Source organism: Plutella xylostella, chromosome 13 (assembly GCF_932276165.1).
Source record: "Plutella xylostella chromosome 13, ilPluXylo3.1, whole genome shotgun sequence".
NCBI lineage: Eukaryota > Metazoa > Arthropoda > Insecta > Lepidoptera > Plutellidae > Plutella > Plutella xylostella.
Genome location: NC_063993.1, coordinates 11,212,317 through 11,239,795, shown reverse-complemented (window position 1 = coordinate 11,239,795; position 27,479 = coordinate 11,212,317). Strand labels below are relative to the sequence as shown.

General features: G+C 40.4%; 3 protein-coding genes across 4 annotated transcripts; 2 read left to right on the top strand and 1 right to left on the bottom strand.

The window, feature by feature from the left end:
* Nucleotides 1–19: 19 nt before the first annotated feature.
* On the bottom strand, nucleotides 20–18,287 carry LOC105398366. The gene is made up of 16 exons (XM_048624941.1): nucleotides 17,979–18,287; nucleotides 17,668–17,774; nucleotides 16,397–16,517; nucleotides 15,752–15,823; nucleotides 15,345–15,467; nucleotides 14,714–14,854; nucleotides 14,199–14,303; nucleotides 13,483–13,614; nucleotides 12,735–13,052; nucleotides 11,980–12,110; nucleotides 9,677–9,771; nucleotides 3,562–3,738; nucleotides 2,971–3,143; nucleotides 1,948–2,061; nucleotides 1,374–1,536; nucleotides 20–955 (listed from the first exon to the last, which is right to left on the bottom strand). The coding sequence occupies exons 1-16, from the start codon at nucleotides 18,057–18,059 to the stop codon at nucleotides 120–122; spliced, it is 2,889 nt and encodes a 962-aa protein (XP_048480898.1). The 5' UTR covers nucleotides 18,060–18,287; the 3' UTR covers nucleotides 20–119.
* On the top strand, nucleotides 4,053–6,373 carry LOC119692258 (facilitated trehalose transporter Tret1). Of its 2 annotated transcripts, none has more exons than XM_048624942.1 (3): nucleotides 4,053–4,102; nucleotides 4,563–4,698; nucleotides 5,102–6,373. In XM_048624942.1, exon 3 carries the CDS (start codon nucleotides 5,197–5,199, stop codon nucleotides 6,364–6,366), a length of 1,170 nt encoding a protein of 389 aa, XP_048480899.1. In that variant the 5' UTR covers nucleotides 4,053–4,102; nucleotides 4,563–4,698; nucleotides 5,102–5,196; the 3' UTR covers nucleotides 6,367–6,373. The 2 variants fall into 2 exon arrangements, with proteins under 2 accessions (XP_048480899.1, XP_037968054.2); XM_038112126.2 differs by lacking the exon at nucleotides 4,053–4,102 and adding an exon at nucleotides 4,159–4,287.
* Nucleotides 18,288–22,487: 4,200 nt separating the features above from the next.
* Nucleotides 22,488–27,204, top strand: LOC105398367 (lipoyl synthase, mitochondrial). The gene is made up of 8 exons (XM_048624943.1): nucleotides 22,488–22,759; nucleotides 22,876–23,068; nucleotides 23,705–23,838; nucleotides 24,212–24,368; nucleotides 24,714–24,771; nucleotides 25,041–25,193; nucleotides 25,826–25,947; nucleotides 26,221–27,204. The coding sequence occupies exons 1-8, from the start codon at nucleotides 22,712–22,714 to the stop codon at nucleotides 26,454–26,456; spliced, it is 1,101 nt and encodes a 366-aa protein (XP_048480900.1). The 5' UTR covers nucleotides 22,488–22,711; the 3' UTR covers nucleotides 26,457–27,204.
* The last annotated feature ends 275 nt before the right edge of the window (nucleotides 27,205–27,479 follow it).

The window sequence follows — 27,479 nt, the reverse complement described above, 5'->3', positions numbered from 1 at the left end:
CGTGCAAAAACTGGACTTTTCAGTTACAAACAATGTCTAGAAAACAATATTGTAGTGTTTTGTCGAGACTATTTATGATAGTCTAGAGTCGTAGAGAATTATTTCTTAAACGCCTTCTTTCATACCGCTGGTATATTATAAAACGTGGATTCGTAGCGATCGAAAAATCCGCTTTCTATCGCGTCCCCGGTTAGTTCACTCCTATTGTCTCTAAACTCTACACTCGACCGAACATCTGTCATCTGAGAATTCGACACTACTGAGGATTTATCTTCGACATGTGTGAACACTGTCAACTTTCCATCCGTGTTCTCTCTCTTTTCAGCGGCTGTCAGGAACGGCATTTTGTCAGCGTCGCTGTCACTCGGGCGGAATAAAGACGGCTTCAGCGTTGCAAAGTCGCGAACTTCAGGCAATCTTTCACTAAAACTAGCGTCTTTTACTTTACTAAACGGTATCGTTTCCTGACTCTGATGATCGTTGACATTATTGAAAGTGAACTTACTAAACTGCGGACTGATCTCATGCGCATCGAAGGCTTCAACGTTGTTAGCGAATTCTGTGTTTTTGAATATTTGTTCGTTGTTTTTAGGGTTCACTGTGACATTCGGCGCGCCTTTCTTTGCTCGTGTTCTACTTGGAGGTTTCTTCTCAGGTGGATCAGCTTTATCTGACGGTGATTGTTTTTTAGCTGCGGCCTTTTTAGATTTAGCCGGTTCTTTTTTCGCCTTTTCCGTTGTTTCTTTCTTACCATCAGTTTCTACTTTGATATCCTCGGGTGTGATGGTCTCGGGGGACGCTTCTGCATCTGTTTTCTGTTCTTGTTCCTTGTTCTTCAATTTGTTTTTCTCTTGCAGTTTCAGTCTCATCTTCTCGTGCGTGGTCATGTGGCGGCGCAGGTCCGCCGTGGCGCGGAAACCCTTGTCGCACTCTGGGCATTTGTGCGGCTTGTACCCTGGAATGTAGAATAGAATATAAGCAAACTCAAAGTATATTTAGTATCATTCATTGTTAAAATGTAAGTGTTTTTGTGGAGTTTTTTTATAACAAGGTATATGGTCGGCGTATTGGTCATCGAAGGTTCGTAGTGAATAATGGAGAAAGATCTAAAATTCTTGTGTGTGGTGTGTGTGTGTGTGTATGTGTGTGTGTGTGTGTGTGTCTGTGTGTGTGTGTGTGTGGTGTGTCTGTGTGTGTGTGTGTGTGTGTGTGTGTGTGTGTGTGTGTGTGTGTGTGTGTATGTGTGTGTGTGTGTGTGTGTGTGTGTATACACACCTGTATGTGTGCGCATGTGGCTCAGCCGGTAGGAGCTGGCGCGGAAGGTCTTGGGGCAGTGTGTGTGTATGTGTGTGTGTGTATGTGTGTATACACACCTGTATGTGTGCGCATGTGGCTCAGCCGGTAGGAGCTGGCGCGGAAGGTCTTGGGGCAGTACTCGCACTTGTAATTCCTCTCGCCGGTGTGGATGCGGCGGTGCACGCTGAGGGAATACTTGCGAGAGAACTCCTTGTCGCAGAATTCACACTTGTAGTGTTTCTGGAAAAGGGGAGGGTTTGGTAAAGTCAAAACTAAAGTAGAAATAATTATAAATTAGGGAATTGCTGGTGCTTTTTCACAAGAGATGTGCTATGTTGGTATGGATGCGATTGATATCCCCTATTCATATTTATTGGTCCACATATCGCAGCCGTGATGAATTTCTTTAAAGACATAATAGCACCATTTTTGGTCCGTCCACCATTCTTCAACCGTTAATGTTTTTCAATGAATTTTATTCAATTAATTTTATTAATTAAATTAATTTTGGGCCACGGCTTTATTCCTGCGCATGACAAACATTCGTGTGTTGCGCACTTGTATTTGCTTGCTAGCTTGGGGTCGGATAGCCATGTGAGATATCCTCATTCCTCATATATATTTTTTATTACATATAATATTTCCTCTTACCTTCTCCGTGTGTATAGACACCATGTGGTACTTGAGGTCCCCCCACTGGCGGAAGTCGCGGCCGCACTCGTCGCACTTGTACGGCTTGTCTCCGTTGTGCATGCGGATGTGGACCTGCAGACGATAATTTATTATTAAATGATAATTTATTATGAATAGCTGTTCCCGCGCGCTTCGCTTCGCCTTAAAAAGTTTTCCCGTGGGAATTCCGGGATAAAAAGTAGCCTATGTTCTTTCCCAGGGTCTAGACCGTATGTATACTAAGTTTCATTCAAATCCGTTCAGTAGTTTTGGCGTGAAAGAGTAACAGACAGACAGACAGACACAGTTACTTTCGCATTTATAATATTAGTTAGGATTATTAGATTAGGAAATAACAGATGCGTCTTTAGTCGAGATAACAAGGCACGGTTATCCTTTGGCATTGGGGACGTGATGGGTTGAGATGATGAGAAAATAACAGTTGTCGTGGTATCCTTTTTCAGTAGTGATCAGGGGCCAAACTTCAGCTTACTGGATTGACGGCCTTTGTACCTCTACTTTGGATTTAAAACGGTGGTGAAAGAATAATAACTAGCCAGATTAACGTCAATCACAGACTACCTAGGGTGCGCAGGACATTTTGAAAGCATCAGGAGACGTCACTAGTAACTTTTGATCTTGATTTTAATTTTGGGCTGAGCATCATTATTTATACATGGCTCTAAAGTTTTTCTGCAGAAGCACTTAGCAGTAACATGGACCGAAACTGTATTTTTCGGCAACAGTGACTCAAGTCTGAAATACAGATTTTTAACTACTGAACTGTTTTGTCACTTTGTCAAAGAATAAATTGTTTAAGGGATAGGTACTTTATAAAACTTTAAAGGAATAACAGGGATACTCCATAAAACTTTTAATATAGGTATTTTTAAACTACAGATTATTTATTTTTTTTCAATGTCCTACTCATAGCACGCCAGGTGTCAGGAGGTTAAGTCATGTTTCCTAGTTTTTGGTCACCCTTCGTGAACGGAACTGTACCTTAAGCGCCTGGTGCGTGTAAAACCGCTTCCCGCAGTGCGTGCACGCGTGCGCGCGCGTGCCCGCGTGGCTCAGCGCGTGGTACTGGAGGCTGTTGCGGTGCTTGAACACGCGCGGGCACTGGCCGCAGCTGAACAGCTTGCCCTTCTTGCGCGGGCTTAGGAGGGTCATGTCTGGGGGAGGAAGTTGGGTAAAGTTTTTGAATACTGAAGCATTTATACACATAAAATCTTAAGTTATTTTATTGCGTTTTAACCCGATCTGACATCATTTCATCGTCATCGTCTGTGGGGAGGCAGTTTTTACGACCACGACGTCGCGACATTAAAACGTATCCTTCCCACTAGCTTGTGTTCAATGGGTGAAAGCTAGAGAGTGGCACGACGAAGCGACGTCGCATCGTGTTTATGTATGGGAGCCTTATGATATGCATCGCTGTGATCAGTCCAATTGCCATTTAATATCAATAAACCTCAGTAACTTACCAGTCTTGCTCGCGTCGGGGTCACCACTCGGTTTAGTCGATATCGACCCTATGATATGCATCACTGTGATCGGTTCAATTGCCATCAATAAACATAAGTAACTTACCAGTCTTGTTCCCGTCGGGGTCACCACTCGGCTCCACATCCTGACTCTTCTCAAACTCCTGATTTTCCACCGGCTCCTGAACCGGCTCCTGGCTCAGCTCTTCAGCCTCGTGGATGATGGCGCCGGGGTAGCCCTGGCTGTCGATCTCGCTATCGAACATGCGCTGGAACACTTCCTCTGCGGATAGAAATACGAGTTTGATCAGATAATTTATTCATATATTCGTAAAGAAGAGGCTAACCCAATAGATCAAACAAATAATTATCAAAATTGGTCCATAGCTGGCGAATATACCTTCAATGGAAGTCACTTAAAAATTAAAAATCCTATCATGAATTTTGTACATTTACCATGGCCAAATCTAGAAGAAGGCAGAGCAGAGAAGAGAGCCTTAAATTATTTAATCTTTTCATCTTAAGCCTTAAATTATTTAAACTTTTCATCATCTAGGTACCAATTTCGGTCGAGGGACAGAGAATAATTAGTTAGTTTCATGGATGACTCGATGAGTCGGTGATACTAACTGATCCGGCGCTATCCGGTAATTTTTAATTATTATTTATTACATAATGTTATCGAGAATTAACTTTTGTACTCAAAATGTACCGTACTATTCTAGTACTATATTCGTGTATGTACACAACTGTTTAAATTAAATGAAAAGTTAGGCGAATTATCTCATTCTGGTTGTAGACGTTTATAATGAAGAATCCTATGTATAAACAGGTAACCAATTTCATAGAAAAAATAATTTTCTTCTCGATAAGTGATTAGTGGACAATTTTTAAGTGAGTAAAAGTGACTCTTCTGACATAAGTCGTGTCTATAATGCAAATATTTGAGTAGTGGCCAACTGAAGTAATGCTTCAAACAGGAAAATCGGATAATAAGAAGTTTTGAACACCGGACGTTTACTCCTAGGCTAATATCGGCTGATGGTGATGAATATGATGATGTTGAAGAACTGACAACGAAAAATAACAATCAAATTTAACTTCTAGATACTGTATGCGTTCGCGCTGTGGTGTCATCAGTTCCAAATTGGATTCATCTATGGCCTGCAAGGACTGCTGATCCTCAACTTCAGGAAGCCCGGCAGCCTCATACACCTCACGGCTGCGCAGGAGTCATGGATACGTGAGTGTCTTTTGTGTTTAGCTACTCATGTTATATAGGCGAATGTTGGTGGGAAATTTGGGAATGTTTGTTACTCTTTCTTGGGGAAACGGCTGCACTAAATTTTCTGAAAATAATCTTGAAAATAATATAGGCTTTTTATTCCGGAATTCTTACGGCAAAAGTGGAAAGTTTTAAGGTGAACGGCTCGCGGGTATCCGTTTCATTTTTCTAGGCGCGTTTAATCAACAAACATAACGAGATATGGACACCTACATTTGTGACACTTCTTCAACAACTTTCCCACTTATTCACTCGTTTAATTACATCATTAGTAGTTGGTTTTTAATGAACAAGTAAATAAAAACATAACTATTTGGTTAGGATTAATACAAGTAATAATGTTTCAATGTAATTGTTTCAGCGGCAATCACGACTCTAGTCCTATTTCCCACCCGAGTGGTCGCAGGAGTTCTCACCACACGATACGGAAGGAAATGGATCCTCGTGTTACTGGTCATGCCGAACCTCATAACAGTGGTGACACTTTACTTCGCGTATGACTTCACCATGCTGATCTCTGCGTATTTGATCTGTGGCTTCAGCGGCGCGGCCTCGGCGGTGCAATCTATCGCCATAGCGGAATGCTGTTCCCCCAGAATCAGGGGAACCTTGCTCGACATTAAATACACTATGGTGGTCTTCGGCTTCGGAGCAGCCAGACTATCCGAGAAATTCTTCGATTGGAGACACTTGATTTTAATCTCCATTCTGCCTTTGCTCGTTACGCTGACGATAATGATCTTGAGCCACGACAGCCCCGCGTGGCTCGCCTCGCAAGGACGGTTCCAGGAATGCACCAAGGCGTTCAACTGGTTCCGAGGAGAAGAAGAGAAGGAAGAATTGGACAAGCTGATCGAGTGGCAGGACCGGGTGATTACGAAGAAAAGCGCCGACCGATCGGGCAAACTGAGGCGGATAGCGAAAGTGTTGATGGATAAAGGGTTCTTGAAAGCAACAATGATTACGTGTGCCTGTTTACTGTTCTACGATATGACCGGTAGAATCCCCGTGATTGCCTACTTGGATATCTTAAACTCTATAACTAAAGACCCAGCGAATGTGAATTACTATGCATTTCTAATCGACATGTGCGATCTGTTAGGATTAAGTCTTTCCGCAATTTTAGTCAAAAAAATGAGACGAAGAACTCTAGTGTTCGGGTTAGGGATACCTACATTACTGATGCTGTATACATTCTGCGGGATTTCTTATATTTCGTATTTGAACTTGCTCCCGGCGAGGTTATCGTGGCTTCCTTTCACTGTAATGGTGGTTTACTTCTTCATGATCAACGCATGTGCCTTGGGAACCTTCTTCACCATTCAAAGCGAGGTGTACCCTTTGGCTTTCAGAGGCGTTGGCATAGCAGTAGCGGGCTTCGTTTTCACTTTGTCCACATTTATCATAGTCAAAATGACGCCAACGTTTTTAAAATCTGTGGGTGTTCACGGCTTGTTCTCAATATTTGCTATCATATTAAGTTTAATTATGTTATTCTTGTACTTTTATTTGCCAGAGACATTTAATAAAACGTTACAGAATATTGAAGTGGAGTTGAAAGATGTTGGCGGTAATGATTTGACTTCCAATGTAGAGGCTAATGAAAAGATGTTGATTAATAAATAAGTTGATTAAATTTATTACCTTATTTCATACGTTCCCTGAAATTTATTAATTAATCGTTATATCAGACACATAGTCCTCTAAAATGCCTACTGCTAATTCATCAGTAGGCACTGGAGATTAACAATGAGGAATGTGTGTACACAAGTGAGATATGTTTACCATAATTATAAAAATATGTTGAGACGGTGTCCATGGGTACACATCGGAAAGTTTATGAAAGATCAAAATGGCGAACATCTGTTGCATTTATTAACGAATGTTAGGTACAAAGTTACAACGGTAAAGTGTGTAAATTCTTTGATGTCCCAGAATGATCTGATTAACTTTCTGTCTCGACATAATATTATGTGTAGAAAACATTTAAGATTAATACAAAGTTATATCCCTAAGCTGACTCCAAATGTTCACAACGCATAACTGTCTTTCTGTGGCCACATTTGTAATTAGGGTTATAATAATCATTATTATCGCACAGCGTATTTTAATTAGGCGATTATTCGAAATATTTAGAAGTGTTCTGAATAAGTAGGTAGGTTTCCACGATACGCAGTAAAAAGTAATCAGTAGGTAACTCGCAAAAACATACAAATACATGTCAAATTATTTTCGTATCCAAACATTTATTTCTGTAACGGCACAACCATTTTATACTATCGGTGCGGGGTAATTAATTTTCAATGTATCATCTATTAGATACTGAATACGCACCTTAATTTACATATATAACAGATAATTCTATACCAAACTGACGTGTGTGAAAACTGTTAGTTTCAGCCATACACCTCTGAAAGTAACGTTATCGAGCATAACATATTGCAAAAATATTTGTATAAGTATAAAAACAAAACATTATATTAGCTTAACTAAGTTACGGTATTATCAGCAATGCAACATTGCTTAGTAGTTCGCTAAATACATTTTTGACTAGTGTTATGTTAGGCCCTATGTGTGCTTTGGATGTGTCACAATGAACAAAGGTGAAATAAAAATGGAAATGTGAATTTATAGCTCGCTTCTATCTGAATAATGAAGAATCGGTAGTTATGGTGCATCATTTATTGAAACAGGTAATTTATGTTGTTTATTTAATTGCAAATAATAAATGACGCATTTTCAAATTATTTCGAGCCTAGCAAAGACCGATAACTTTTCAACTATTTCTATAGGGAACTCATGAAAACTGGTTAGGGTAATACACATTTCATGTTGGTAATGATAACAAGTAACAACCCAAAAGAAGCTTCCTCACGTTACACTTACGTATCACCAGTTCTATATTTAAGTCCCTTCGCACCCTGGGCCCTGGGCAGTCAGCGACTGAGACTAATCCAACTGGACAATCTTCTCAACACGGTGGCAAACTAGGAAGGACCCTATCCGAATCCGTAACCCGATCCTATAGAAAGGAGACTATCCGACAATGTACCTATAATATATGTTTAATAAGTATATGTTTATTTCAGTGCTGCTATTCGTTCGGCCTGTGGTGTCACCAGTACCACATGGGCTTCATCTATGGACTCCAGTCTGTTATGATTGTCAACCTGAGGCAGCCAGGCAGCAGGATTCAACTGACTGCGGAGCAGGAATCTTGGATACGTAAGTTTTCAACCCCCGATGAAAAGAGAAGTGTAATATACGAGTAAGATGGACGTGTGTTTTGATTTACGATGGTTTTGCTAGAGAGGTGACTAGTCATTTCACCTAGTTTGCTTAGCGGATTTTACACAATTCAATGTTTCTTTTCAGCGTCAATTATACAGTTGGCGTTATGCCCTTCGCGCATCATCGCAGGCATTCTGACCACCACATTCGGAAGAAAATGGATCAACATGTCACTACTGCTCCCTAATACTATCTCCATCATCACGCTTTACTTCGCTAGTGACTTCACGACGCTATTCATTGCGTTTATTCTATACGGCCTCGGCAGTGGCTCTGGACCTTTGAACGCAATGAGCATAGCAGAATGCTGCTCTCCGAAAATCCGGGGAACGATGCTAGATGTAACCTTCGCAATGTTCGTCTTTGGCCTCGGAAGTGCAAGATTTTTGGGCAGCTTCGTCCATTGGAGGATTCTAGCTGTACTTTCATATGTCCCTCTGATAATAGCACTAGTAGTTTTGCTTGTAAGCCCTGACAGTCCCGCGTGGCTCGCCTCGCAAGGACGATTCCAAGAATGCAGCAAATCCTTCAACTGGTTCCGAGGAGAAGAAGAGAAGGAAGAATTGGACAAACTGATCGAGTGGCAGGGCCGGGTCATTGCTAGGAAACGCGCAGACCGATCTGGGATATTTCGGCGGATTACTGAAGCGTTTTTGGACAAAGGGTTCTTGAAGGCAACATTGATTACCTTCGTCTGTGTCGTGCATTTAGACGTCTGTGGTAAGCTGGCCATAGTATCCTATATGGATGTAGTAAACGCTATAACTGGGGACCTGGAGCGAGCTGGCTACTACACATTTGTCATAGACATGTGCAACTTGGCTGGGACTTGCATATCAGCCGCTGCCGTCACACAGATTAAACGAAGACATCTGATGTTCGGGGTAGGGGTTCCCTGTGTAACGGTTCTATACGCGTTCTGTATCGTATCTGTCACATCTAGGCATATTGCCTATGAAGATATCCTGGCTTCCATTCTCATTGATGCTAGTGTATCTTTTGTTATTAAATGGTGGTATTCTAGGCACTTTGTTCACAGTGCAAGGCGAGATATACCCGCTAGCTCATCGAGGTATAGGTATGGGAATCGGGAGTGTAATATTTGGAGTATGCTCGTTTGTTACGATGAAAACGACGCCATCTTTGCTGAAATACCTCGGGGTACATGGCATGTTCCTTGTCAGTGCGATGGGTGTCAGTCTCATACTGATATTTTTCTACTTCTATTTGCCGGAGACATTTAACAAAACGTTGCAGAAAATTGAAGTGGAGTTGAAAGATAACGAAGTAGATGAATGTAGTAACATAGAAGCTAACGAGAAAATGTTAGGAAATAAATAAATTTCAATTTTTTTTTTGTTTTATTTCGTCTACGTTCCAACCTAATTGTTTAGTGACGAATTATAGGCCATTACGCTCTTATTGAACTATTTAATAAGTGTCTACTGAATAAACATTAATCACAAATCGTCCGTAGGTGAGCTAGCTTCACTGATCGTACTGATAATTTAACAGCAACACATTAGTTGGGTGACCGATTTTAAGTGGTTGTTTTCTGGCAAATTAAGGGTCCTTGTAATGAAGACGTAAATCAAAAGTGACATTTAATACTACACATGGATCCCTACTAAACTAAGTACAATACCTTTAAGCTGTTGCGGCTCCTGGTCCTCCCGGGTGTAGGTGAGCGGGCACGCGGCGCACGCCAGGCTCGGCGGCGGCGACAGACGACTCGTGTACCTGCGGGGAATGTCGGGATAGGTAAATAAGTCCGCCCTTGCATCCTGATAGAAAAAGGGGTGTTATAAGTTGAACGTATCTGTGTAAGTCTGTTTGTCTGTGGAAGCGTAAGCTACTAAACAGCAGAACGGATTTTCGTTTAGTTTCTTTCGTATCACAGATAATGTTACCCTGAGTGTCATATTTTATCAAAATCGATTTAGCTGATCAAAAGTTATGCGACTTTTAATGTTGAATTATTATAAATTCTTTATTGCACATAAAAACATTGTACAAAGGCGAACTTAATGCTAGTAGCATTTGAATGTCGGGGTTTTTTAACGTTGGTTAGATTAGTTAGTTTCTTTTCATTGGTCCAATCTCTCCACAGTCACGTAGACGTAACGTGACCGAATGGTCTAGTGGTGAGTGACCCTGACTACCATGCCGAAGGTCCCGGGTTCGATGTACCTGTCGATGTGGTCGGCGGGCGGGGGCTCGAGCGGCGGCAGCGGCGGCAAGTACTGCGCCGCGCCCTCCACCGCCACGTGGATGCCCTCCATCAGGTCCTCTTGTCACTGAGCTGGTCCATTACATCATCATTTGTCGGTCGGATGGCGTAGTGGTTAGTGGCCCTGATGCGGAAGGTCCCGGGTTCGATTCCCGGCTGGGGCAGATATTTGTTTAAAGACAAATATTTGTACTCGGGTCTTGGTGTTGATATTTATATTTAATATGTATCTATCTATGTATTTGTGTAGATATATCAGCTGTCCGATACCCATAACACAGGCTCTGCCTAGCTTGGGGTCGGATGGCCGTGTGTGAGATGTCCCCGCATATTATTATATATCATTACCTGTAGATGTGGTCGGCGGACGCGGGCTCGAGCGGCGGCAGCGGCGGCGAGTACTGCGCCGCGCCCTCCACCGCCACGTGGATGCCCTCCATCAGGACCTCGTCATCATCATCAGCCAATAATCATCAACTGCTGGACATAGGTCTCTCCCAAGGAGCGCCACAACACTCGGTCCTCGGCTTTTCTCATCCAAGCACTAGCGGCTAACCGCCCAAGGTCGTCAGTCCAGAGGGCAGGAGGGCGTCCCACGCTGCGTGTGGTCTCCACTCGAAAACTCGTCTACCCCAACGGTTATCGGTTCTTCGGCAGATATGACCAGTCCTCTGTCACTTCAGCTTCCATCAGGTCCTCGTGTCACTGAGCTGGTCCATTACATTGTGCAAAGGGGTTCGCCGCAAAGATCGGCTATATAAGCCATCTTAGGGCGCACGCGCGCCAACAGAACTAGGGGTCGAAGTGGTCGCCATGGCCGAAATCGGTTGGTCAAAGTCAAAGTCAAAGTCAAAATTTTTTATTCATCGTACAAATATAAAATTTTCTGATGAACGTCAATTTTTACAAATTACTCTCCGTTCGGATAAGGGGGGGCTCTTTCTGTCTAAGGAGAAGAACGGAGGCAAGAAACTCCTGAGCCATCTTTTCAAAAAAAGACTTAAAACTAGTTGGTATACAATACATATAAGCTTAATAATTATTATTATAATAATATGAGCAGAGCTAACTACTTATCACAGCCATGCATTAACGTCCTCTAAGTAATCATCAATTTTATAATAAGCTTTTTTACTGAGTTTCTCTTTAATGTAACACTTAGGCCAAGATAAATAGACGAAACTAAGACGGAGTCTTAGCTTAAGCACATGCTAAGAACACGAATTCACTAAAATAGACACTACTTGAGCACAGACTATGCCAGTAAGTTCGCACTCTGACTTAGCCGAGTTCGAGTTCACATTTTTCAAGACTTGGCCCTTGCTTAGCATACCCAAGTTGTCACATCTGCCACACTCTCAGGAAATTATTATTCTATGCTCTCACGCTATCCACAGACCACATTTATACCAAATTTGCTGAAAAACTATGGAATGAAACTATAACCACAGATAAATAAATATACATTTGACGCAGATTTGACATAACAGGTTCTAAGCCAGTGACTTAGCCGAGCAAACGCTATGTAGTGTCTATTTTAGAGACTCATTGCAACTCGACTTTGTTCAGGTGAAGTCGTACTTGGCTAAGCATTAGTTTGAGCAAGTGCTAAGCAACGACTATTTATCTTGGCCTTAAACTTATTCTCTGGCATTTGAGCAACTTCTGTTGGAAGCTTATTATTGGTTGGACCAATCATCATCATCATCATCCATTACCTGTAGATGTGGTCGGCGGGCGGGGGCTCGAGCGGCGGCAGCGGCGGCGAGTACTGCGCCGCGCCCTCCACCGCCACGTGGATGCCCTCCATCAGGTCTTCGGGCTCGCTGAACTCGTTCATCTCGTCTACCTGTGGGAAGAATTTGGTGCTATAAGTCTCGGCAATAAAGTAGAAATATGAAAATGGTGGACTGACTCATTTTATTTCGGTAAGTATCGCAATAAATAAATAAATATGTGGGGACATCTCACACACGGCCTTTCGACCCCAAGCTAGGCAGAACCTGTGTTATGAGTGTCGGGCAGCTGATATATCTACACAAATACATAGATAGATAGATAGATACTCAATTTAAATATCAACACCCAAGACCCGATGGTAGTACACGTTACTATAAGGCTTGTAGGTAAAGAATTACAATATGAAAGTGAACTGACTTGTGCAGATAGCACGGTAGGTGTCTAAGGCTTGCCAATACTGTATCTTTATCTGCGAGCGTTATAATGTTTAGGAATGGTGCAAATTTTATGCAAATTTCGTCTGAGATTTAGGTACAAGTCCATAATTGCCATTATTGCTGCGCGGCATGAAGTTTTTGTAAAATTATTTGCTAATTTAGTCATCGCGTCCTTGTCAATATGACCTGTTATAAGTGTACAAAGGCCAACATTACTTGCTCTGAACAATGGCACGCAATAGCAACTTGCCGGGCTTATACAATACAACTGACCTTAATATATAAACAGTACTAACCTTCGAATGCGCCTCCCTTATATGCGCTTCGCAATGCTTCTGCTTCCTAAACGTCTTATTACACCGACTGCAGTTGTAGAACTCTATCCTCTCTTCCTCCTCATACATGTCTTCTTTATCACCAGGTTTATCCATGCTAGCCATGGAATATAGCACCTTATTAGTCGAGTAATTGAGCGTTTTATCGCTGGTCGTGTAGAGGATATGTTTGTCTATGGTCTGGTACATGGTGGTCTTGGGCATGGTGTTTTCGAGGGACAGTTCCACTATTGAGTCGGGGAGGTTGGCGGCGTTGTCCACTATGCATGTGTTGGTCATCTGTGAAAGGTAAAAACGTGGATATTATTATTGAGTTTGAAATTTAAGCAGTACAGTGAACATCCGATATAATATTTAATCGGGTCTTAGGTGCTAATAATCTATCTATCATATCTAAATCAGCATCTATCAGCAGTCCGATCCCCATATTACAGGCTTTCCCTAGTTTGGGGTCGGATAACCGTATGTAAAATGTCCCCACATATTATTATGTGTTTATACAGAGATATGCAGGTTTCCTCACGATGTTTTCGTTCACCATAGGAGCGATGGTATCCATTGTACATAGATTCAAAGAAGTCATTGGTACATGCCAGCGCCGAGATTCGTACCCGCATCTCTGGCTTAAGAAGCGGGTGCTTACCCAACTGAGCTACCACCGCTCTTTATTGCTAGATGTATATTATATTCTGCCAGCTATTAATCTTACCTTGTCTATGGCGAGGTCGGCCTGCTCGATGCCGGCGGGCGGCTCGTAGTGAGCTCGCAGGTGCTGATAGAACCGCAGTTGTTCCTCCGCGTAGTACGCGCCGCACAGCTGGCAGATGTACACGGGACGCAGCTGAGGATAGAGAGAGGTACTTAAATAAGTTTGAACCACTGGTGCACGAAAGGAACCTAGAGTGACGATAACACAACGCACTAAGAAATAGAACAGCCTGTATTTAGGCATACCTTATTTCAGCTAGCATGATTAATGTGACAGGTCACAATTTTCGGAATTACGCTTGAATATTATAGTCGCCGAAATATAATAGGCCCGTTTGGACAGCTCGAAAATGTATGGGATGACAGCTGGTGTCAAATCTAAATCATAAAAAATCTAAACAATAAGTAACTTTTGGAGCTTCAAAAGTTCTTCTTTCCTTCAGCCGTTAAAATATAAGCCAGATTATGTGTCTTTTTATGTATTTCATCAAGTAAATTAAGAGTAAATAGCAAATTTGTGTAGCATGACTATACTGAGAAATGTGAGTCAATTTCAATTACAATTACATTTCATTGGATACGACTCGTATAGAAAAATGACAAATTTCATTAATTACTAATTGGATATCTCTAAATCCGTAAAACTCAAAACGTCTCTACAACGTCAACGGAATCATCTTAGCTGAAACGAGGTACTTATAGATATATTATCCTCACCTCAGTATGGTGGTGAGGGGGTAAAGCAGGTTCTGTCACGAAGCTGTCGGGCAAGATCTCCTCGTCCTGTGGGACGCCCTCCGCGCAGTTTATCACCACTATGTCCTGGAATGGGAGAACAAGGGTGTTAATATGTGTGCTGAAGTTGTGTATGTCATTGGTGAACTAACAAACTGGCATGAATACCAAGATTTTTTTAGGTAGTGGAACAGAATAATGTTCAGGCTGGGTTTCAAAGTATTTTGATAGCACTTTGAGTTTATGTTTATTTATTTTTTATTTCATATCGACACCGATGCAATGTAACATGATTCCTTCACTGTAACATTATTCACATCACATCAGTCCAATCAATATCGTCAACAAGGCAACATCGTCTTTACATTCCACCAGGCAAGGCTACACGAGTTCGTTATCGACGTCGACAAACTCTTTTAGTACGTTCTCAATCCAATCAGAATCAATCCAAAGCTCCAATCAGAGCGCCGTATTTATGGCGAATCGCGATATGATACCTGTGGCCTGCGAGTGGCGTGCGGGCGGCGCAGGCGGCGCGAGATGCGCTTCTTGTGCGGCAGGCTCTTGCGGCTGTGCTGGCGCCGCGGGGACGCCGCCGCCTCGGGGGGGCTTTCCTCAGCTAGGGAGAGGGAGTCGTCCTGAAAGAGAAGGAGAAGAGAGGTTTTAATCCATCAAAATCAGGCAAAAAAAAAGCAAGTTGCCTTAAGGTGGGTACTGACCAAAGTTACGGACTGTAATGTAACATTCCCAGCGAGCATGTTACGCAACGCTGTATTCTCTTTGCTCGTTGGTATCCCAGTACACTATGTACTAACTGCACGAATGCTCGCTGTGTAACATGTTACATAACACATCGTAAAGTTGGTCAGTAGCAGATCATTAAGCATACTATTTGTGAGTATGAAAATTCCGGCATGGCTTTTCAACGTGAAAAGTAAATAAATTCTATCCGTTGCATTACATAAATATTGATGTGTGCAGTTAATTTTCATTTAGGCTGTAAGAGATTGCTCTTAGGGATAAGGCCGCTGAATGTGTGTGTGCATTATTTCACCTATGTAAGCAAGTATGTTTTTGTATGTCTGATTTATGTGATGTTCAATAAAGCAATATTCTATTCTATGTCACCTTGAGCTGTGCCTTAGTCTTGTACCAGTCCGGCTCGCAACGCTTGATCCCCTGCAGGGGGGGCAGCGGGGGGAGCGGGGGGAGCGACGGGACCTCCACCAGGATCGGCTCTGATTGGTGCTCCTGCAGACAAGTGATCAAAGTTAAGTCTTGTGGGGAAGTCTATTTTATTCGATTCTATTTTATGTGGGGGTGTAACCAGAACCCAACTTCTATTCTATTCTAATTGGGGATGTAAGTACCTGCACCTGCATCTAAACAGTCTTTGGGCATTTGATTTGACGCGTAAAGAGTATGTGATACACGATAGAGTGACATCAGCCAGGACAATCAATGATTAATGGTAAGACAATGTAAAGCTCCAGGTGAAATCTAGTTTATGCATATAATAGCTTTGTAATACTTACCAGGGTCTGTCCGTTGAAGGCAAGTCTTTCCAGCATCACCGAGGATTCCAGTTCACTCCTAGAGGTGGGTATCTGAAACACAACACCAATTTTTCAGTTAAGTAAGCTAAAGTTACCTTCAATCTTTTACCAAAAAATTATTTAGGACAGGAAAATAAGAGATCATCCTTTTGTATCTATAACACTACGTGTTCTAATAACATGTTTCAGTTCTATAGGGCCCTTCAGTTGTGTGAGTCATCCATTCCATCGTTACTAAAGTGATGGAACAGAGAGTGCGCTAATCAAACTTGGGTACTACAATCTACTATTAGAATGAAAGAAAATATGTTTACTACTGTACTGTTTATACAGATTGCTCAGACAGTCTTGGCTCATTCTCACAGCACAAGCTTCCTTATGTTCGGGTCCACCAACCCGCACTAGGCCAGCATGGTGGACTAGGTATAAAAGCCTTCCTTCATTGGAAAGAGACCCAGCAGTAAGGTTGTGATGGGTTGTTGTGATGATGATTATGTTCTTTGTTTTTCACTCATTCTTTTAGACATTAATTCCCTATCTCATGGGTGTAAGCAAGGCCTGTGTTATTAGTGTTATTATTAATTACATTATCCTGCAACCATCTTTCGTCCCTTAACACGTTACCTTGACATGCGCAGGCTGGTGCAGACGCGAGTGCTGCGCGAGGTGCGCCGCCAGCGCCGCGATGCGCAGCTCGGGGTCCTCCTCGCCCCACCCCGCGCCCACCTCGCTCCCTGACACCTGTCTGTGGACACGCTTATTTACTACAAAATATTTTATACAGAATGATTATACTGCATTCATTCTTACTTGGCACAAAAGGTACTTACCTTTAAAATAAAAAATAACAAAAAATTAAATACTTACTAGCACACATGATAAATTTCGTAACGAAACCATGATTGTTTACCTTTTGTGCCAAGTAAGAACAAATAGATTATAGGTGGTGCAGGGTTTTTAATTATTTCAACACTTTATTGCAAACAAACATACAGAATAGGGTTCATTAAAAGAGAAACTCTTTAAAAAAGCTTATTATAAAATTTATGATTACTTAGAGGACGTTAATGCATGGCTGTGATAAATAGTTAGCTCTGCTCATATTATTATAATTATTATTATTAAGCTTATAAGTACTGTATACTAACTAGTATTAAGTCTTTTTTTGAAAAGATGGCTCAGGAGTTTCTTGCTTCCGTTCTTCTCCTTAGACAGAAAGAGCCCCCCTTATCCGAACGGAGAGTAGTTTGTAAAAATTTACGTTCATCAGAAAATTTTATATTTTTACGATGAATAAAAAATTTTGAGTTGAGTTTGAGTTCATTATGCTTTGGTATTGAGTTTGATACCCGGTCAGCGCATTGAATCATAGATATTTGGTCTTGGGTGTTAGTTGTGCCCCAAGGATTGTAATAGGCTTGCTGCCTATTACAATGAGTTTAAGTACAATACTGGGTAGTATTGTATAAAGTGAGTGCAGCCTACTGGCTGCAGAGGTACTCCTCTGCATACCCCCAGCAAGGGAGTACTTAAAACCCTGCCTGGCTGGATGTTCAAAACTCTCAACCCCAAAACTTATTACAATGTTGCTGTACTACTGCTGGGGATTACTAAATCATTCACATCATCAAGATTATTAAATTATTCTTATACATTCATTAAAATGAGAATTCAGTAATGGAATGGAATGGTTTTCAGGACAATAAAGCTTTATTATTTAGCAAATTTCAATACAAACAGTAAAAGGCATCCAAAGGCTAATTAATTACAGTACATACAAGGTTCCCAGAGTCACAGGTCACTGCAACACTCCTACAGGAAGTATCCATTGTCTTTGTTTACATAGAGCTAATATTTATTTTTCCAGTTTTTGAGGAGTAATAAAAAAAATGTACCTGCACATTTGTGAGGAGAATGACTGCGAGTGCATGAGGGTGACGACGCGACTGCTGCCCTCCTCCTGGATGTTCAGACCCAAGCCATTGCCATCTACATGGACTTGCTGAGAAAAAAAATACACAACATTTTTCAGACAACTGCAACAAACTTCTTGATGCATAAGTTTATGTGGTTTGGTGAATTTTAGTTTAAAGATTTATAAATATAAATGACAAATAGACAAATTATGAACTGTATTACAGAAGAATGGCAAGCATCCATTGCGTTTACATTTTTTGGGCAAGATTAACAAAATGTTTACACTTACTTCGTGGGAGTGGCTGTTAATATAATGAGTTACGGCTTCTTCCATCTTATCCTCCAGCAAATGGTGATCTACGGTCCTCATTTTAATTTTATTACGGACCTCAGCTTGTGTTTACAATCATCTTTTTGTAGAAGAATTGGTTATGTTTTCTTTCTGTTCATTCACTTTACTTCACTAAACTGACAGCTGGTTGAATCAAAATGCCAATGAAGGATGAAGGTCACAAATAAAACATTTAGCGACTATTTAATGTAATTAACACAAAAAAGTCATTAAATAACGTAAAAGTACTTTTAAAAGCTAGTACAAAGATTTGATAGCATCAAAACAACAAGGTACGCAAGAAATAGAAAAACACATAATAAAAAGACTGTATATTGACATAAAAAGTTTTAGTCACTTTTACGCTTACGCTTCCTCAGAATAAGGTAGCAATAAAGTTGTACTCTGCACTCTTTGTTTTCTAGAGCTGGCCCGTTAGTATAACTACGATAACTATGAAATTCAAAAATAAATATCTAGGTATTTATTAATTTCGATGTATTACTCTGAAATAAGACTAAGGTACAATGGTAGATTTAATAAAAAATATTTTAAAGTCTAAGGCTACCGGTAGATGGCGGGGCCGTAAAGCGGAATGTTGATGGAAAAAGTATCGTCTCGAACGTAAGGTAGGTACGAACTGTATGTACCTACTTTGAATAAATGTTTCGAAGCAGCTTGCGAATTGCAACACACCTCATTAAAATTATTTATAGGGTAGGTCGCCTCTACGTCATCAATTGCATTACTCATATACTTAGTAGATATCTAATAGGGGTAGTATCTAATCTCGGTAGGTAAATCTCAAACCTCTTGAGTTATAAGTTTTCATTTATCTTATCTGGGATGAATTTTTAAGTGTATATTGGTTACACCATTATCATAATCAGGCAAGTGTTTTCCCGGAGAGATTCTTATACAGGGTGGAATGTTAGGTAGGTAATTACTCAAAAAAAACTGCACTTACTAATTTCCAAAGCCGCTTAAACTATCTAAGTACCTATCTAAAAGTGTTAGTAAAAATAATAAATTAGCATTATGATAAGTTCGGTTCAGTACGAGTGATGATAGCTCAGTTGGGTAAGCGCCCAAGTGAAGGAAAACATCGTGAGGAAACCTGCATATTATTATCTCGATCTAGCACATCTAGATACCTATATTATGTGAACCCACCAACACGCAGTGGACAAGCGGCAGCGTTCGAGAGACCCAGGTGCAGATAACTACATAATTACACCACCAATTAGCAGTTCGGTTCTGACAAAATTATGCACCTAAGTTTAAAAGTAATAGTAGGTAGGTGGTAGGAATCATATTTATGGAGACGACTGTACCTACGTAGGTAGTAACTAACCACTTGAAACTTCAGGTAATTTACGTGGTTTAGTTTTCCTGTCATCCACACTTATCTTAAATGTATACGTACCTACCAAAGGTATTGATTAGTGTATAAAATAAAGACGAATAGCTTATTTGGACAGTTGGTTTCCTGTTCATCAATCAAATTCGTTAACAGAATTATTTGAGTGAGTACTTACTTAACTACCTTTTTGCAACTATAACTTATTCCAGCATAACTTACACTGCCGGGCAATGAAATAGTTCCACCCACAAAATGCCGACAAACACCTTAATATCTCCTAAGATATAGAACCTAGCCTCATGAATTAAAAAGTTTAATGAAATATAGTTTATTATGCAAACATTTTTAAATGCAAACTCTTTTTAATAGTGTTCTTTTCGAAGACATGGATAAAAAAAGATAAGAAGGAAAATTTTCAGGTTTGAAAATTTAGGAAAACATTTGCTTCGTTTTGAGTTTTTCGTTTAATTTCATTATTTTTTTTGTCGTTGTGAAAGAATTATAAAATTGTAAAGTCTTACGGCTCTCGTACCCATAAATCATGCCTGTATCACACGAGGATTGTGCGAGAATCATCACCATGGTGGAAATGGGAACCAGCCCAAGAAATGCGGCCAGAATAATGGGTGTGACTCATACTACAGTACGACGAGTGATCTAAAGGTTTAGGGAGACTGGAATAAACCTGAGAAGACCAGGTACTGGCAAGCCAAGGTGCACAACAGTCCGAAAAGATCGATTAATTGAGGAAATCATGTTAAGAAATCGACATCAGACGGGAGTAGCCGTTCAACAACAACTTCTACAAGCACGAAGGGAGCCAATAAGCGAGTGGACAGTCAGGAGACGTCTTGCCGAAAGAAGATTAAAGCTTTACAGGCCAGCAATTGGCTCAAAACTGGAACGGCATCATAAAGTTGCCCGATTGCGATACGCCCGTGATCATACAGAATGGAATGAGGACGAATGGGGCAGAGTGATGTTCTCAGATGAGTCACAATTTATGCTGTACCATCATGATGGGAGGAAAAGAGTATACCGACAACCAGGAGAGCATTTTTCACAAGTATGTTTTGAAGAAAAAGTGGCCCACGGCGGAGGCAGCTTTCACGCGTGGGCGGGTATCTCTGCAGAGGGTCGAACAGCGTTAGTTCCAATCGAGAACGGGAACCTAACTACTGTGAGATACATCAATGAGGTCCTCAATGAACATGCTGGTCCGTTTTTGGCCAATATGGGCGAGAATGTCATGTTCATGCACGATAATGCACGGGCGCACACTGCTCAAGTTGTAAATGAGTATCTTCATGACGTATGAATCCACAAAATGGAGTGGCCAGCAAGGAGCCCCGATTTGAATCCCATTGAGCATGCTTGGGACAAGCTTGACAGACCTTTGAAAGACCGAGATTTACCTCCAATTACACTTCGTGGCTTGAAAGACGCGCTCATCAAAGAATGGGAGAACAGTCCTCAGCATATGCTGAAGAATCTGGTATTCATCATGCCCAATCGCGTAGAAGCTGTATTGAGAGCACATGGAGGAAACACCAAGTAGTGAGTTATCAAAATACCACGTTTACACCTAATAAACGCATAATTAGAGATTTTGTTCTATTTGCCAAATGCCCCATTTTTTTTTAAACATTTAATTAATTTTTTTATTACAGTATTTAAGTTTTTACATGGGAATATTCTGATGCGCAATTAAATATTCTCCAATATTGCAGAAGGCGTCATTAAGCTAGCATTTTTCGTTTAGGAGTAATTTGGTGTTACATCAGTGGAACTATTTCATTGCCCGGCAGTGTATTAGCGTTCAGTGTGCATTAAGATTCATTTGTTTATCAGGGATGAAGATACATTCTACAATGGCCATCTTCAGAATCATAGTAGCAGTGGTATGTAGTGCCGCTCTACACACGAGCGGTGCCGCAGCACAGTCCCACTACGGGGTCATTGGTCTCCGTAACGGGAGGATGCTTCTTTGTGAGATGAATAACTTCTTCTGCGCAAGACTCAACACAGCAACTACTGCAATAACAGCAGTCACCGTCGATAATGGTATTATCTACGCGGGCATGCAGTCAGGTATAATGTGGAGATGCCCAACCGATGTTAAGGATGCCTGTTCCATCTTTAACCGGGCTGGCAGCACCATCAACGGCATAGCTGTCCAGGGGAATTATATCTACGCTGGATTAGAAAATGGAGTCATCTGGCGCTGTTCAAGGAACCAGGGATATTCATGCGAGACATTCACTCGGACTGACTCAATCCAATCCTTAGCTGTCAACTCTGAGCACATATATGTCGGCCTAAAGTCTGGAAGCCTGTGGCAGTGCCAGCTCAACTATCCTATCTGTGGTGTTTTTAACCCAGCTGGATCCCCTATTCTGTCATTGGCTGTAACTAATAGCTTCATATACGTAGGTCTACAGTCTTCTGTAATGTTAAGATGTCCAACATTTAACCCTGGTACATGTGAAGTATTTAATATAGCACAATCACCCATTACATCTATTTCGATTTCTGGGCAGTCCATTTTCGCTGGTTTAGAAAGCACAGACTTGTGGGAATGTCCGTCAGGATGGGCTCACGGGTGTAAGGTAAAGGAACGTATTGATTATGTGATTGATTCAATTTATACCTATATGGCTTGAAATATTATCCCTATCAATCCAAGCATAACTGAACTGACTTTGATCCACCTATGTACCTAAATCCCCTCTTTTTGGCTTACTACACATTTTTACGATACAATGTGTAATATACTAGTTCTAAGTAGAATTGCATCGTAAACTGTATTTTTGTATCTTAAATTTAAATATGGAATATCGCGTTAACTACTTAATAAAATGTTTTAAAATGAATAATGATATTTTTTTGTTATTATTTCCTATTTATTTAATTTCAATACTACATAAGGTTTTTAATGCCTCTAAAATAAAATTGGTTTGTCTTGACATTTGAAACTATCTGTATTGTAGTTGTACGTATATTACAATGTCTAAATTATTATGTTTTTGTAAATAGTTTTCAGTTTGTTGCAGAGTTATAGTGGTTCGATTATATCACTGCCTTTGACATAGTGCTCTATTTAAAATTTGCCGCGTTTTGTCCGGTTCATTATTCAGAGGCCTACCGGAAACTTCTTTAATGTCTATGGTCGTTATAGTCTGTGGTGGTCATAGTTACAGGCTCAGAATAATAACAATTTCAGCTGTCAGTGTCAGAGGAACTTCAAAAATTCTGACGTAAAGTGACCTTCACCTCTACATCCACAAAAATTAAATCAAAACAAAAGTGTATTTGAAATAAATTCAACATGTTTCGTAATACTTTAAGAACGTGTTTGGTGCCTAAAAACAAAGAGGTAAGATTCCCCACTTAGATAAACACTTACAATCAGTCTAATCTCATGTAAACTCAAAGATTTCAGCTATAAGATAAATCGTTTCATAACCTTTTTGGTTGCGTCGTAATTTTCAGGCTCAAAGAGCTGCTCACACGACCAAGTTGGATGAGATCAGAGAGAAACTCCGCGGAGGTCCAGGCCTTGCTGACTTCGTGTCGGAAGACCGCCCTAAGGACTGGGCGGAGTATGAGGGCAAGTTGAAGAGGGAGAAGGGAGATGCAGAGAGGCTGAGGCTGCCTCCGTGGCTGAAGACCACTATTCCCACAGGTAACGGAATTTATAGTAGCAATTTTTCTCATCTTACTATGTATATTCATAATCGCTGGTCATTTTCTGAGTCGGATATTTTGGTTGCTGTGAAGTATTATCGTAGAACAGTTGACAACTTCTGCAATGTGTGTAGTAGAATGTGCTGCTCTAGATCAGAGCTTCATATTGTTAGTTTCACACCCAAGTTAAGAAGAAGTTGAGTATGGAATCCAGGGCTATCATTGGATGAATGGTTATTGAGTAGAGCTTGTTCATACTTTGGAAAACTCATTCACAGCCACCTATACTTATTTGTAGCAAAGTCTTAAAGTGCAAAGTTTATAATGTACGTTTACCAAAATTACATACCATTAAAAACAGATTATCCATTAGAATTCATACTTTTATCAATAAATAAATATAATTATTTGCAAGCTGCTTAAGTAAATAGCATTACCATTAATTAGCTATACATAACAAGGAGTATGGGGTAGCAAGAGTGCATTGATGATGAATTTATATCTACTTTTTAATTTCCAATTAAAAGACTGCCGTATAAGAATTATTCTTATTTTTAAACCTTATTCATGAGGGTTGTTTACTTACTTCATTCAGGCTACTGTGTGCTAACACAAAGTTTACTATCCACTCCAGGCTCCAAGTTCAGCGAGCTGAAGGCTCAGCTCCGTAGCTTGAACTTGAGCACCGTGTGTGAGGAGGCGCGCTGCCCCAACATTGGAGAGTGCTGGAGCGGTGGCCAGCATGGCACCTCCACCGCTACTATCATGGTATGTGCTGACATGATTATGTGATTAGGTGGAGTTTCTTGGATGCACTGAATGTGAGTTGCTTGTGGAGCTCTACAATAAATGAATACTATTATTTAGCAACCATGTTAGTTTAACATCATCACAATTAGACATTTGTTTTAAGAAAGGCTGTAATACCTCCACATTCCTGGTTAGTTAATAGCACCCAGAACTTTAAAGACATCTGACTGGCTGATGCTTTCACCTTAGACACAAGTCTATGCTTTCACCACAGTTATCTTAAATACATACACTATTCACTTTCATCACAGTTATCAATACACCCACTAATAAGTTACCAGAAACTTATATTCTACCAACAACTAACAAACCATTCCCTTCAATATTCCAGCTAATGGGCGACACCTGCACTCGTGGCTGCATGTTCTGCTCTGTGAAGACATCTCGTGCGCCGCCGCCGCTCGACCCGAATGAACCCGCCCACACAGCGGCTGCTATCAAGCAGTGGGGGCTTGGATATATCGTGTTGACTAGTGTGGATAGGGATGGTGAGTTTTTGGTCAATATTTATACAGAGTATAGTATAGCAATGAAAGCTAAGATCACCGCAGAATATGGCGTTGGATGAGGTCCACAGGTGAAAGTTATTGGTATACAGTGGACAGTAAGTTGCTCCAATGTCTGTTGTAGAGCTAGTGTTGGATAAAACCATTGCTTTGTATGGAATTGTAATGAATATATCCTACAGTCCTACAGACAAACATAGGTAGAATGACTGAGCGACGCCATTGGTGTGCGCTATGAGTGCTATGACACTTACAAAATACGAACTCAAGAAGATGCTCTATAAACTGTTGGATTTTACTTTAAACGTGTTTTGTATTCATTTTCAGATTTGCCGGATGGTGGGTCTGCACACCTTGCAGAAACTGTCAGAGAAATAAAGAAACAGTAAGTTTTTAATACCAATTTCATGAAATCCTTATCACTATTTCGTATGTGGTACATGGTAAACAATTATTTTCATTATTATGTTATACCTACAGGATGTATAGTAATAAAAGCTCTGTCAAAAATAGTAAAACCGTCTTTACCTAACGGAAAATTATAATTAACCGAGCAGTCAAAATTCTAGTGGTTTTGTAAGTTGAAATCGAATTAATTAGATGGCAGGATTATTGAATTAAAAATATTTAAATCATAACCAATCCAATTTCCAGAAACTCTGAAATCCTGGTAGAGTGCCTAGTGCCAGACTTCCGCGGCAACAAAGAATCCATAGCGCGACTAGCCGATTGCGGACTCGACGTGTTCGCACACAACATAGAGACGGTAGAGCGACTCACGCCCTTCGTGAGAGATCGGCGCGCCGGGTGAGTTAATTAATTATAAATACTTTATTGCACATAAAAAAAGAACAAAGGCGAACTTAATGCTACTAGCATTCTCTACCAGTTAACCTTTGGTGATGTCGAGAATGTGAGTTACTGATGTCTCTGGTCATGGATTGTCGAGTGACAGTTGATGAATTGTAGTAGTATAATAGTTTATAAAGTAACCGTTTTACATGAATTTCGTTTGCAATTTCGTAAACACTTTACTTATACATATGTATGTTATGAGATTACGGTACTGGCTGGATGAGAAAGGTCGAGGACAGTTGTGGCGGTCCGTGGTAGAGGCCTATGTTCACCAGTAAAAGAATACAGGCTGATGATGATAATGAAACTCTATCGAAACATAGATGTAAATAGAAGAACTGTGAAGTTCAGCCAGTGTTATATGCTAACCATGTAACCATACTCTTACCCCCTTATTCATAGAGAAGTTACAATACGTTTTAACTAATAAACTGTTTTGTCCCTCTCCGACAAAGAACAATTTGTTTCTTGACAGAGAGGGACAAAACAGTTTATTAGTTAAAACGTATTGTAACTTTTCTATGAATAAGGGGGTTACGCTGTAAACTTCGTAAATAAACAACTATGTACATTTCCCCCCACAGCTACCGCCAGACCCTGAAGGTGCTTCAGACGGCCAAGGACATCAACCCCGACCTCGTCACCAAGTCTTCCATCATGCTGGGACTTGGAGAAACGGATGAACAGGTCGAGCAGACTATGAAAGGTATTTTTTATTTTATTTTATGAAATGTCTGTTTAGCGTCATCTATCGGTGAGATATGGGGACTAATGGAATGCAGTTGTTGTTATGGGTATGTGGTATTTTTATTTATTCGAGAACTTGTCTACCCTAATAGTTATCACGACTCGGTGGCTATCTTGGACTCAGGGTACTCTGTTAAAACTATGGATAGCTCGAAAGACTTACTATCCATATTTACCTACAACATAAATATGTAACTATTCCACTCACAGTTCCACCATTTCTCTTTTCCAGATCTCCGTTCAGTCGGCGTAGACTGCCTAACCCTAGGCCAGTACATGCAGCCGACAAAACGTCACCTGAAAGTGTTCGAATACGTCACTCCAGCCAAGTTCAAGCAATGGGAGGAAAGGGGGGCAGAACTAGGCTTCTTGTATACCGCTAGTGGGCCTTTAGTAAGGTCTTCTTATAGGGCCGGAGAGTTCTTTATTTCGAGCCTGCTGAAGGATAGGAAGGCTAAGAGCGTATGACCCGAGGTTGATTAGGTTTGGTTGTTGTGGTGGCGATTGATGTTGAACTATGTTCGTTTGACGTAACACGACCCTAAAACGAAACGAAAATCGTTTTAGGGTCGTGTTACGTCAAACGAACATAGAGCTAAAGTTAGAACGAGGACATTGTTTCAACGTGGGAAATAGAGCCTTGAGTCATTGTAACAAGGATATATGTATTGACTGGTGAACCTATTTAAGGTGCAGTTTTTCTATTTATAGCTCTATGTTCGTTTTGTAATACCGGATATTAGTGAATACTCAATGTAAGTCGCCACCTTTTACGTTCCTGTTTACCAAAGCATTCTGAAATTGATGGAAAATTAGACTAAGCATATATTTTTGTAAATAATGATAGAATACACAGCGCTTGAAGATTCCATCGGCAATTATTTTGTTGTGAATTATTTTGTTTATCAAAGAGTTAGGCTTGTCAAAAGTTGTAGAATATATATTTTGTTAACTTGTGTTAGACGGTGCGGTGGAACCTTTCAAAATGTGCTATACTCGATTGTATGTAGACATACTATACATATACCTACGGACTAGCTAGAAATACGTGTCTTTAAATTTGGCGTATATGGCTTTTATTATGGACTGTATACGTAAACAAAATAGAGCATTTTTAATATATTAATTAGCAAAAATAAACTAAAAGTGAGATTTTAGAATAAAGTCACAATTGTAATGTTTCCTAATGAATTTCTATTATTTTATTAAGAGTAATATTTTTAGATTGTTTAAATTTAGTGTCGATCTGTTAACATTTGTATGTTAGGTAGTTTATTTTATAGTTTTGTTGAAATAAATTATTCTTTTTTCATTATCAGAAGTTTGTATTAAATTTTTACACGAATAATTTTGTGTCGCCCCCACATTGGAACCTAAACTCTTAACTATCAACAAAATGTATTGCGGTTGTCACGACCTAGCCCAAATAACTGTCTATAACGATATTCATAGACATTAAAGTTATTCTAGACATTTCTGCCGTGGTCAATA